General features: G+C 32.7%; 1 protein-coding gene across 1 annotated transcript in view; it reads left to right on the forward strand.

Moving 5' to 3' along the window:
• LOC107552403 (zinc finger protein GLI2-like) overlaps window positions 1–14,303 on the forward strand; it is a 113,608-nt gene that overhangs the window by 65,691 nt on the left and 33,614 nt on the right. Inside the window, exons 5-6 of the mRNA XM_016234275.1 lie at window positions 7,761–7,948; window positions 11,261–11,437. Of these exons, the coding sequence (XP_016089761.1) occupies window positions 7,761–7,948; window positions 11,261–11,437 (365 nt within the window). The remainder of the gene's footprint in view (window positions 1–7,760; window positions 7,949–11,260; window positions 11,438–14,303) is intronic.

The raw sequence follows: 14,303 nt of genomic DNA on the forward strand, positions 1-14,303 counted from the left end.
GGGAAAAAAATGATTAAAAATAGTAAATGGTGTTTATCTGAAAGTGTAACAATGCAAACAGGTTTTCTGTAAGGGGTAGGTTTAGGGTTAGGGTTGAGTTAGTTATAAAAAATATTGTTTGGTCAGTATAAAAATAATAGAAGTCTATGCAAAGTCCCCACAACTCACAGAAACAAACATGAAATATGAAAATAATATTTAAAGCATTCAGTTAATTGTCATATATAAATGTTTATCTTCTTATATTCTTCACTTATATATGCTGAAATGCAGACAAATTTTATATTTGCACATTTTTACATATTTTATATCTAATTTATCTTTACACAGATTTTCTCTAAATGCCATGTATTTTTTAATTAATTAATTTAATTTATTAATAATTTATGAAGTTATTTAAATGCTTTATGTATGTTATTATTATTATTTAGACATTTTATAACTATAATTTCACACTGCATACATATATATGCATATTTTTTCTATCTATCTATCTACCTCTCTCTCTCTCTCTCTCTCTCTCTAGATATATATATATAGTGCTTATTTTCAATTACATTTTTTATTTAATAATAACTTTAAATGTTATAATAATAATAAATGTAAATGTTTTATGTATATTATTTTTGTTACCATACATTTATCAATATACCATATAATGATAATAACAATTAATTAATTAATTAAATACACTTTATACATTTTTTAAATTAAATATTGCATTTGCTATATAAAAAAAGGAGTGAGTGTATAGAGCTATAAAATGAATGCAGAGCAACTCAGATCATTTCATCACGTGCCTTTGCATGCTTTGGTGACATGGAGACACTGTTGAGACACTGTTGAGATCTCTAGAGGAGACACCTGTGAGATTTCTGTGCTCTGTTTCTCAGGATTGTCCGTATTGAATGTGGAGAAGCGTTTTGAGATGTTGGAGAGTGAATGTGTGTGTGAAGCTCTGGAGTCCCGCAGCGCGTGTGAATGGGTGTTAAAGCAAACGCGCGCGTCTCTATCACTGAAGTGCTCAGTAATGCCAGCGCATGGGCACCTGGCAGTCTGGCACGCTCTGGAAACAGGTGCTCTGCCCATCTGCTGCTCCACACAAACAATGGCCTCGTGACGGGACTCAAACACACTCACGCTGCTGAACAATAGACGCAGAAACGCTGGACTCATGTGATGCTTTTTAATACAATATTATGGCAGATTAATAGAGGGAATGAGTGTGTATTTATGTGCTGTGATTATGCTTTCTCGCTGTTATGGCAGGAAGATAACAGGTATTTGCTATCATCTTTATGCAAAGGTACTAATCAAATCACAGCCAAAAAAGTTAATGTCACACCATAAATATTAGGACAGCAGTCTAGCGCTGTGTCCAAAATCACTCCCTGTTGCTTATTTAGTGCACGTTTTATTTAGCATTGTCCAAATTCAGTTTTTTTTTATTAAATTAAATTAAATATATATAAAAAATTAAATTTCTAAAATGTGTAACACAAGTTTTTATTATTATCTATCAGTTTAAAAAAAAATATTCATTGATTTAAAAAATAACAAAATTATAAAGTTTTATTAAAAAAGGAAAGTTTTGATTCTCATTTTTTATTGTAATGATTAAAATAAAGTATTATTAAGCTAATAAAAAGATAATAAAAAATTTAAATGATTTTATGAATTTAAAATGTATTCATTAAAAGTAATATTTAAAATGGATTATTACAATTAATGGCAAAATGAATGTTTGGAAATGTACATAGTACATACAAAATGTAAATGTATTTAGAATAATATTTTTTTTTTTTATGAAAAAAGTTTAATATTTAATATAGTTATTTAAAAAAATACAATAAACTAACTTCTATGTAAGCCCTATTTGCTCCTGTCTAAATACTTTTAAAAAATTTGACCAAATTCACTCGTTCCTCATGTGTGACCCTGGAGCACAAAACCAGTCATAAGGGTCAATTTTTTGAAATGGAGATTTATGCATCATCTGAAAGCTGAATAAATAATATTTCCATTGATGTATGGTTTGTTAGGATAGGACAATATTTGGCTGAGATACAACTATTTGAAAATCTGGAATCTGAGGGTGCAAAAAAATCTAAATATTGAGAAAATCATCTTTAAAGTTGTCCAACTGAAGTTTTTAGCAATGCATATTACTAATCAAACATTAAGTTTTGATATATTTACGGTAGGAGATTTACAAAATATCTTCATGGAACATGACCTTTACTTAATATCCTAATGATTTTTGGCATAAAAGGAAAATCTATAATTTTGACCCTTAAACTGTATTCTTGGCTATTGCTACAAATAAACCTGTGCGACTTAACACTGCTTTTGTGCTCCGGGGTCACATATAGAGAACACTGTGTGTATGAGGTGCGTGTTGAAGCTCTGAGTGACCCGTCAGATCCGGCTGCGTTTAGAGCCTCAGGACGCTGAGATTTACTGGATTCTGGCTCCGATCGTCCATCAGCGCCGTTACCCCGCTGCATTCTGGGAGCCTGAAGCCCCGGCTCTCTGTAGGAGGGTGGAGGTGTGAAAGAGGCTTGCGAGGTCCCACAATCCCCCGGTGCAGAACAGGCCATGTTTCAGCACCCGTCTCTATTGTTCTTGCTATGAAAATGAGAATCACTCCACAGGCTAAGCGTGTTAAATCTGAATATTACATTACTTATTTAAGCGGGCTGTGTGTCTTTTGTTTGAAACGCAGATGTTTTACACGCAGGCCAGTATTAAGTATGCATGTGTCTGATATACATACATGCTCGCTGTTTGCAGTTTTTCAGCTTTATTTTGAGAAGATCGAAATGTTTTATTATGGTCAGAGATTTGAAATAAAAGACTTCTGTTGCATCACAGAGAAACCATTACAACCATCGTTTCTCATGTTTAGCTGCTGTTTTGATTTCCATCTCATTAAAACTGTCTGGAAAAACATCAATAACTTGCTAATCAGATATTGGCTGTGGAGCAAGTTAATAAAGTTTAATGATCGTAGATGAGAAATATGTATTTAAAGAGAAATATGTGTGTTGTTTTTTTGTCAACTGACGACTATTGATTCATTTGTGTTTGTTTATCTGAGAAAAATCAGGTCCTTTAAAACTTGAATGCATTTTTTCAACTTTTCAAGGTTTCAAGCATATTCAATTTTTTAGTGTTTTAATTAAAATAAGAAAATAGCTTTTAAAATACTTCATAAAATGTTCATTTTAGGAGAAAAATCTGATCATCTAAAAAAATCTAATCTTGTCCAAATTAAAAATTTCAAGAATTTCAATTAGAATAAAATGAAAATAGCTATTAAAATATTTCCTAAATGTGTAACGTTAATTTTATTAATGTGACTTTTTCAAGTGTAACATACATTTTTATTGCAATTTATTTTATATTATATATTATATTGTAAGTATATAGTATATATAGTATAAGTATGCTTAATTCGTTGTTTTGGGGGGGAATATTAAACTTTTTAATTATACGTTATATTTTATTATCAATAATATTGTAAGAGCATAAAGAAAGTTTTTGTGGATAATAAACTTTTTTATTATATATTCTATTTATTTGTAACACTTCCATTTGAAAAAAAACATTATATACAGTATATACAGTGGGGCAAAAAAGTATTTAGTCAGCCACCAATTGTGCAAGTTCTCCCACTTAAAAAGATGAGAGAGGCCTGTAATTTTCATCATAGGTATACCTCTAGTAATGTTTTTTTAATGTCATCCTCCTCAAACGTTTGGCATGTGGTTGAATTTGAGCGAGACTTTTCATCAGAACAAATGTCCCACTGCTTTATTTTCCTCTCTGGGAATCATCAGAAATCATCAAGAGCTTAAAGTGAAATGATCCTGAACTCCAGCGAGAAGTTTCCTTGAAGGAGGGATGGAAAAGAGGCAAATGAAAGTGTGTCCGTGGATTGAAAGCGGTCTGGATTGTGTTTGAGAGTTTTCCCCATCACACCTCAGACGAGTCCAGCGCCAAACCTCAGGAATATTAGTTATGGCAAACTCTCATAAACGAGACGCTCTGTGTCAAACACTGAATAATGTGATCAGCGTGTGTGAAAGTGTTTGACAGGAACAAACAAACCCCCTTAAAGACCTGCTGAGTGAATACAGAAGATGAAATGTTCAGCAAACGTATAGAAATGATCTCAGAGGATCATGGTTCTCCAGCTAATATCACCACTGGAGCTGCACCATCTATGCAAATAAAACCAAAATCGCAATGTGGCTTAGTGCAGGTATCAAATAACAAAAGGCAGTGGTTTAATCAAATAAACATATGCTTTGCACGTTTCAGAGCATGCAACAACCATCTTTCCGAAATTGTATTGAGAAGAGTTTATAAACAACAACAAAAGAAGCTTTGTAAAGAAATTAAGACAGCCATAAATATTTGTATTGTAATTTTAAGGTTGTAATATAAACTAAAATTAGTAGTAGTAGTAGTATATTATTTTTCTTACAGTAAATACTCAAATTTTTACATTTTTATGTTTTATTTTATTTTACAGTTAAATTATTATTGTATAATAATAATTAGTAATATTTATTATTTTGTTTTTATTTAGTAATTTTTGTATTTTTATTTAGTAATAATAATTATTATGATCTTTTTTTCTGATCAAATTTTTAATTGCAATTAAAATCTAAGTGTGATTCTGATAAAAAAAATAGTGATTACTATTTAAAATTTTAGGAGAAAAATCCGATCCTCTAAAAAAATCTAATCTTGTCTGAAGTGCTTCACTTAAAATAAAAAATTATAATAATAGTAAGTATTAAAATGTGCAATTTATTAATTATTGTGTGAGTGTGTGTGTGTGTGTGTGTAGTTTGTGTGTGTGTGTGTGTGTGTGTGTTGTGTGTGTGTGTGTGTGTTTTGTGTGTGTGTGTGTGAGTATTGAGTGTGTGTGTGTGTGAGTATTGAGTGTGTGTGTGTGTCTCCCACAGTTGATTTCTTCACACCAAGCTGCTTACCTATTGGAGATTCAGTCTTCCCAGCCTGGTGCAGGTCTACAATTTTTTTTTCTGGTGTCCTTTGACAGCTCTTTGGTCTTGGCCATGGTGGGGTTTGGAGTGTGACTGTTTGAGGTTTTGGACAGGTGTCTTTTATACTGATAATGAGTTCAAACAGATGCCATTAATACAGGTCACGAGTGGAGGACAGAGGAGCCTCTTAAAGAAGTTGTTACAGGTCTGTGAGAGCCAGAAATCTTGCTTGTTTGTAGGTGACCAAATACTTATTTTACCGAGGAATTTACCAATTAATTCTTTAAAAATCCTACAATGTGATTTTCTGGATTTTTTTCTCATTTTGTCTCTCATAGTTGAGGTATACCTATGATGAAAATTACAGGCCTCTCTCATCTTTTTAAGTGGGAGAACTTGCACAATTGGTGGCTGACTAAATACTTTTTTTGCCCCACTGTACATATATATAGTAATGTTTTTTTAATGTCATCCTCCTCAAACGTTTGGCATGTGGTTGAATTTGAGCGAGACTTTTCATCAGAACAAATGTCCCACTGCTTTATTTTCCTCTCTGGGAATCATCAGAAATCATCAAGAGCTTAAAGTGAAATGATCCTGAACTCCAGCGAGAAGTTTCCTTGAAGGAGGGATGGAAAAGAGGCAAATGAAAGTGTGTCCGTGGATTGAAAGCGGTCTGGATTGTGTTTGAGAGTTTTCCCCATCACACCTCAGACGAGTCCAGCGCCAAACCTCAGGAATATTAGTTATGGCAAACTCTCATAAACGAGACGCTCTGTGTCAAACACTGAATAATGTGATCAGCGTGTGTGAAAGTGTTTGACAGGAACAAACAAACCCCCTTAAAGACCTGCTGAGTGAATACAGAAGATGAAATGTTCAGCAAACGTATAGAAATGATCTCAGAGGATCATGGTTCTCCAGCTAATATCACCACTGGAGCTGCACCATCTATGCAAATAAAACCAAAATCGCAATGTGGCTTAGTGCAGGTATCAAATAACAAAAGGCAGTGGTTTAATCAAATAAACATATGCTTTGCACGTTTCAGAGCATGCAACAACCATCTTTCCGAAATTGTATTGAGAAGAGTTTATAAACAACAACAAAAGAAGCTTTGTAAAGAAATTAAGACAGCCATAAATATTTGTATTGTAATTTTAAGGTTGTAATATAAACTAAAATTAGTAGTAGTAGTAGTATATTATTTTTCTTACAGTAAATACTCAAATTTTTACATTTTTATGTTTTATTTTATTTTACAGTTAAATTATTATTGTATAATAATAATTATTAATATTTATTATTTTGTTTTTATTTAGTAATTTTTGTATTTTTATTTAGTAATAATAATTATTATGATCTTTTTTTCTGATCAAATTTTTAATTGCAATTAAAATCTAAGTGTGATTCTGATAAAAAAAATAGTGATTACTATTTAAAATTTTAGGAGAAAAATCCGATCCTCTAAAAAAATCTAATCTTGTCTGAAGTGCTTCACTTAAAATAAAAAATTATAATAATAGTAAGTATTAAAATGTGCAATTTATTAATTATTGTGTGAGTGTGTGTGTGTGTGTGTGTAGTATGTGTGTGTGTGTGTGTGTGTGTGTGTGTGTGTGTGCGTGTACCTGGTATTTATCACGGTATGGGGACCAAATGTGTGTGCGTGTGTGTGTGCGTGTGTGTGTGTGTCTCTGTGTGTGTGTGTGTGTGTGTGTGTATATACTGTGTGTGTGTATATACTGTGTGTGTGTATATACTGTGTGTGTGTATATACTGTGTGTGTGTATATACTGTGTGTGTGTATATACTGTGTGTGTGTATATACTGTGTGTGTGTATATACTGTGTGTGTGTATATACTGTGTGTGTGTATATACTGTGTGTGTGTATATACTGTGTGTGTGTATATACTGTGTGTGTGTATATACTGTGTGTGTGTATATACTGTGTGTGTGTATATACTGTGTGTGTGTATATACTGTGTGTGTGTATATACTGTGTGTGTGTATATACTGTGTGTGTGTATATACTGTGTGTGTGTATATACTGTGTGTGTGTGTGTGTGTGTGTGTGCGTGTACCTGGTATTTATCACGTTATGGGGACCAAATGTGTGTGCGTGTGTGTGTGCGTGTGTGTGTGTGTGTGTAAAATTTTATTTAAATGTAAATCAAATTAAAATGCAAAATATTGTGATTATGTATCAATATGGCTATAACATAGTAATAATACATTTTTTATCACATTTACCATCGGAATCACAATTTCAATCTGAAAAAATGCAATCAAATTTTTTCCTCGAATCATGCAGCCCCATAACCTCTTTGCACTATGGGAGAGGAGAAGAGGCGTTTATGACGGTTTTGACTTTCATTAGAAGGAAATTTTATTTAAATGTAAATCAAATTAAAATGCAAAATATTGTGATTATGTATCAATATGGCTATAACATAGTAATAATACATTTTTATCACATTTACCATCGGAATCACAATTTCAATCTGAAAAAATGCAATCAAATTTTTTCCTCGAATCATGCAGCCCCATAACCTCTTTGCACTATGGGAGAGGAGAAGAGGCGTTTATGACGGTTTTGACTTTCATTAGAAGGAAAGCGTGAGAAACGACAATCTTTAACTCTCAGAGCAGGTCGTTTAAATCTCTGAAGCTGATTTCCAGTTCATTCTGACTGAGATTTTCTGGTAAACGTGCCGTTGGTGATCTGTTTTTCTCTCCAGTCCTGCAGGTTTGGCGGGCAGCCCGGTGATCTCGGACATCTCTCTGATCCGTCTGTCTCCGGGAGAGTCCAGCTTCTTCCCTCCGCACTCATACGTCTCTCCACACGTGGAGCATTACCTTCGCTCGGCACACAGCAGCCCCACGCTGTCCATGATCTCAGCGGCGAGAGGACTGAGTCCAGCCGACGGTCAGTCAGACTCCAGCACACAGCACTCGCTTTTCATCACTTCAGCATTTTTCTTAAATACTCTATTTTTTTGGAGGGGGGGTTGTACAGAGAAATATTACTATATTATAATATTTAGTAATAATTATTATTTTGCTTTTATTTAATATTTTGTACATTTTTATTTCGTAATAATAATAATACATATCAATAAATAATAAATATGTATTTAATTTTTTCTAATAATTGTTTTGCAATTTGCAATTTTGTTTAAAAAAATTGTGATTACAATTTAAAATTTTTGGTTTTATTCTGATCCTCGTAATCTTGTCCAAATTACATTTTTTAAGTGTTTCAATTCAAATAAAATAAAAATAAGTACTAAAATATTTCTAAAACGTGTAACATAAATTTTTATTGCAAATTTTTATTATTGTATTTTTATACATTAACAGCAAATTTGAACGACTACAGGGAATTTACCCTTTTAATAGTTTTTATTCATTCTCAGATTATTTCTGACTTTATTATTAATTTTGTTATTAATATTTTTATTACACTTTAACTTATCACTCTACTTAATTTTAAATGACTACAGTGGAGTTAGTTTTTTATTCTTTTTTCTTAATTTACCATTTTTATTTCTTTATTTGCAAATTATTTTGGAAGTCAAAGCAGTACACTACAATTAAAAAAAATTTAAGAAATTAATATTTGTATTCAGCAAGAATGCATTAAATTGTTCAAAAGTGACTGTAAAGACATTTATAATGTTGCAAAAGATTTATATTTCAAATAAATGCTGTTCTTTTGAACTTTCTATTCATCTGTGAATCCTGAAAAATAAAATGTAGCACTGTTTCCAGAAAAATATTGGACAGCGCAACTGTTTTCCACGTTGATAATAATCAGAAATGTTTCTTGAGCAGCAGATCAGCATATTATACTGATTTCTGAAGATCATGTGACACTGAAGACTGGAGGAATGATGCTGAAAATACAGCTGCGCATCACAGAAATACATTACAGTTTAACATGTATTCACATAGAACAAAGCTATTTGAAATTCTAATAATATTTCACAATTTTTATAGTATTTTTGTAAAATAAATGCAACCTTTGTGAGCATAAAAGACATTACATCTTTCAAAAACATTTAAAAAATCTTACTGACCCCAAACTAGTCTTTCCTGTGGTTGGTCTGAAACAGATCGGCGTTATTTGAGCCTCAGCCGAGGGTTTGCAAATTCAGCATTTCAAAACTTCACTTCTAATGATTGTAACTTTTGAAAGCTGCTGTTTTGTTTGAGTATGTGTGTATGTATTTGGGTTTGGCCGCTTGCAAAAGCATTGCCATGAATTGTCAAACACGTGAAACTTTCCCGTCCTGCGATTTGCCCTTCGAGGGCCGTTCTGGAAATGAATACGAGGCAGAATTTCCCGATTCTGTCCCGAAGCGACAACAGGCCTCTCCTCGGAGCTGAATTACAATTACAGGCCGACGGAGTCACATATAAATCACGCTTCACAGTCTGTCAGCCGTAATGTGTTTGCACCTTTAAACTTAAATAAGCAGCGCGCAGGAGATCCCGACAGCGATAAAGACGTAAAAGAGCCACGAGAAAGAGAAATGGGGCTATTTGAGCCCGAGCGAGTGCGGATGGGTAGACGTGGCCTTGAACACTTTCCAGACGCATCCGACCCACTGTTAGCGCTGGCTCCTACTTTAAGAGCTTTTTGTTATTCAAGTCAGAATATATAGAAATTAAGGCTTTGGGAGAGAATCCAGGACGCTTTCTGATTGTGTTCATTGGCAGAGGGAGTCGTTTCTATAGTGAAGGAGAGGCAGATGATTTATTTTTATTTTTATAAGGGACCGTTTTGTTGTTCGTTTGATTCAAGTGCCCAGTGCATTCTGGGAGATCCTCAAAAGGTGTTATATGACACACTTGCAGTGCATTGACCAGCATTCACTGCGTTTGCATGCTTATGGAGCGTATTTCTGTCTTAAGCGCTTGTAATCTGTTCTTCAGCATTAAACATGTTAAACTGCGTCTCTGATTGCTGCTGACACTTTTATAAGAAGTTTAGTAGGTGCAGATGTCAACATGTTCTTACTGTAGGGCCCTTGACCTCACGCCTGTGGACTGAGTCTGTAGAGCTTCACTTATAATGTTGGTTAATGTTTCTTGCACCAAAACAGATATTTTATCTTTGAATGATCATTTTCCACCATATTATATATAAGGCTATTTTTCTACTGCACCTTTAAGACTTTAAGATTATATGCAAATGATGTCTGTTCTGATTGGCTGACACTGCATCAGTGTTTTTAACTAAAACTATTAAAAATTGTTTTTGTTATAAATTTGAAATAATATATAAACTTGAACGTTTTTTCAGTTAGTGCAACATTTCTAGTTTTTTTTTTTTATTCTAAACTTAAATAGTACTAAAAAAGTAAAACTAACGTTTAAAATAAAAAATAATAATAAAAATGACAAAAGCACATAACAAAAAAATAAGTAATGGTGGTCACTGAGATACTGTTATTTTTATGAATTCGTTTTTTATTGTATTAGTTTTTATAAATATTTTTAATTTGTTTTTATTTATGTATTTTCTGCTTTCATGTTAATTTTAAAGTTTTAGTCATTTTGTTTTGCTGTTGTTTGTTTTTTAAAATGTTTATATAGGTTTATTAATTTTAATTTTAGTTAAACTAATTTTAGTTAACTAAAATGTTTTGCCTTGGCAACTAGTTGAAATATATATATATATGTATGTGTGTGTGTGTGTGTGTGTGCGTGCATGCGTATAATTTATTTATTTATTTACTTAAATGGTAAGAACTTCAGTTAATCAGTTTTAGTTAGTTAACTACAATAACCCTGAATACTAAATATAGTACTAAAATTACTTAAACTAAAACTTAAAATATATTAAAGCTAATAGTAATTAATATTAATTATTTTAAAAAGCTAATAAAAATGGCAAAAGCCTGTAATAAAATTAAATCTTAAACTAAAATTAAAATAAAAACTGAAAATATATAAAAATAAAAGCCAATTCAAAATCTAAAAAAAGAATACTATAATAGTATATAATACTATAATGTTATATAAATAATACTAAAATAACACTGCTCTGCATACATGGCATAATTCACACAGTTTTTCATCAGTTTCTGAAAGCTGAGGGGGTGTATAATGCAAATGTGGGTGGGTCATATGTTAATGAGCTCATAGTTGTGATTATCCTGAAGATTTAGCCCTGTTTCCATGAATACATGCCTCTTTAACTCTCTCTTATTGTTCTCTGTGCTCATGGCAGTGGCTCACGAGCACCTGAAGGAGCGAGGTTTGTTCGGTTTGCCCCCTCCGCCTCCCGGCGCTACCCACGCAGACTATTATCACCTGATGACCGGCCACAGAAACCCGTACGGAGAGCTGCTGATGCAGGGGGCCGGAGCCGCCGCTCACCTGCCCGAATACTTCACTCCGGTGGACGGTGAGTTCCACAGACACACAAGCATGCACTGTAAAAAATGACCGTGAATTTAACGGTAAAAGACTGTAAAAATGCGACAGTAAAAACCTGTTAAATGGTTAACGGTAAGTTCCCCTACTATATACGGTGAAAAACTGTATTGGACATTACATGTAATTTTACTGTAGTATACCGTTTTTGTAAGTGAAAAAGAACGTATCATTTACAATGGATAACTGTAAACCGATTTTACATTTCACGTTACATTTCAAATTTGATGTTTTTTTTGTTGAATTAAATACAGAGTTCTGGCATGAAACTCTAGATGGTGCAGTCCGATAGGTCTAACTCAGTCAGACCTAATGACATCATTATCACGTGGCACAGCTGATTGGTTCTCTCCTGTATCGGTAGCCAATGAGCTCGCTGCTCAACATTCAAATATATGACTAGTGCTTGCCGTAGCAGTCGCAGTTTGCTTCAGAAACCCTCCACCTTCCCCAGCTCCACCTGTGTAGATCTGCTACGAGGGGATTCACGTATGCAATATGGGGGTTATTTCATGGATGTTATATTTGCAGCAGCAATATTTCTTACATGCTCACAGCAGCATGTTGTGGTATTGGCAGTAGCAAGTCTCGGTACTTGCTCTGCAGCAGCAGCAGCGGAGCAGATCTATTCCGCCAAGACCAAATACATTAACATTGTCACGTACATTACCATGCCAATCCCTCTGAGAGTTGTCATGACAGAACTATGTTTCTTCTTAGTTTTTTTTTTTAATCAGTTTTGTATATTAGGGTTGTATGTTACATCTAATGTTGTTAAATTAATGTTTATTGCATTATCTCAGTTTCATGTGTGTTACCGTGATGGTGTTTAGCGTTTGTGTGAATGACACTGCGCACCTTCTGTATATGTTATTATTTAAAAGCTGCTTGTGATGGGCTTTGGTTCATCATGTGACTTTCTCATCACCTCCTGCATTTGGTGGTTATCAGTTTATTACAAAGATACAAAACAGATTTCAGTACTTAAATAGGTTGGTATATTAACATTATATCAGTTAATGAAAATACGGTATTTAAATGTAAATTTAAGTTAAAACCATAAAACCTAAAATGTTGCTACCTTATTTTTTACAGTAAAATTCAGACAACCACAGCTGCCGTTTTTTAACCGTAAATTTTTTACAGTGTGTGTTTGTCTGTATAACTGTTAAAATGCATGATATTTGTTGTGCTAAGAGAATCCACATTTGTTTCCATTTCCATTTATTTATTTAGCAGATGCTTTTATCCAAAGCATCTTTCCAGTATAATACTTATTATTATCTTTATAAACACACATTTCTCTAAGATTCACACACCGGCAGACAGTGAAATAAATAAACTCTCATGTTCAGCATCCGCTTGCAGCTGACGCTCTCCAAACACTGGCAGGATGCTTCACACGCCAGACGTTTCTGTGTTATTTCTCCTCTCGAAGGAAGCTTTCTGTCATCCAGCGCTTCCTAAATTGCCTTAATAGGAGAATGTTTTTTATTTAGACATTTTCTGTTCTCATTTTAATTTCAGTTAGTAGTAGTCATTTCGTAATTTATTTATGTATCTATATATTTTTTATTCATTTTTAAATCAGGTTTAGTTTTTGTTATTTTAGTTTTTTAAAGGGGTCATCAGATGAAAAATTAACTTTTACATGTTGTTGTTCAAATAAATAAATGTGTGTTGGCAGTGTTTGTACACATCCACCCTATAATGATAAAATATATATAATGATATAAATAATATCCCCTTTCTCAAATCAAGCCGTCCTCAGACCCAGGCCCCTCCCATGATAAGTGTAAGGTTCTTTTATGAATCTTTGCAAATCGCCTTTTCTAATAATGTTCTAGTTAGCAAGTTCCGTGGCTAAATTCGGCTAAAGTTTACAGTCTCGTGAGAACGGCTCGTCACCCCACGGAAGAGAGGGGCGGGGTCAGCAGAGCTCATTAGCATTTAAAGAGACATGCAACAAAACGGGTTGCTGTGTGCAGAGCTGTTTTTGACAGGGTAAAAAGGTGTTTTTTACACTACCATTGAGAAATTTTAACCAAAGTATGTTATAGACTTTTCATTAAGACCCTAAAGAATCATACCAACTTGTGGAAAAGGGGCATCTGATGACTCCTTTAAGCTTAAATAGAACTAAAATATAGTACTAGTACTGCTATAGTTTTTATTATTATTTTGAATTAGTTTTTCATTTAATATTTTCTTTTAATTTTGATTAAAGTTTAATTTAGTAATTTTAATTATTTTTTACATATATGTTAATTTTTATATCAGTTATAATTTTAGTTCTAATAGTTTTTAAGCTTAAATAGAACTAAAAATGGTACTCGTACTGTTACAGTTTTTATTAATATTTTAATTTAGTTTTTATTTTCATATTTTCTGTTGTCATTTTAATTGTAGTTAAAGATTTGGTAATTTTGATGTTTTTGTCATTTTTAAAAATATATACAGTTTTTTTCCACTTTTATTTCAGGTTTAGTTATTTTAGTTTTTAAGCTTAAATGGAGCTAAAACAAAATAGTACTAGTACTGTTATAGTTTTATTAATTAGTTTTTTATATTATATATGTTTATTTTAGTTAAAGTTTTTGTCATTTTGTGGTATTTTGTCATTTTTATTCATTTTAGATTTTTAAATATATCTATATAGTTTTTATTCATTTTATTTTTATTCATGTTATCTTAGTAACTAGTTATTTTGGCAACTAGCTGAAATAAAATAAGTAATTCTTTTACTTTATTTATTTTTAGTTACCCTGTTTAGGACAGACAGGAAGTGGACATTATTCTGTGGGAAGAATAATGCAGCGGTCCAAATGAGTGCCGCT

This window comes from Sinocyclocheilus grahami, unplaced genomic scaffold, assembly GCF_001515645.1.
Source record: "Sinocyclocheilus grahami isolate Dianchi unplaced genomic scaffold, SAMN03320097.WGS_v1.1 scaffold449.1, whole genome shotgun sequence".
NCBI classification, from domain to species: Eukaryota; Metazoa; Chordata; class Actinopteri; order Cypriniformes; family Cyprinidae; genus Sinocyclocheilus; species Sinocyclocheilus grahami.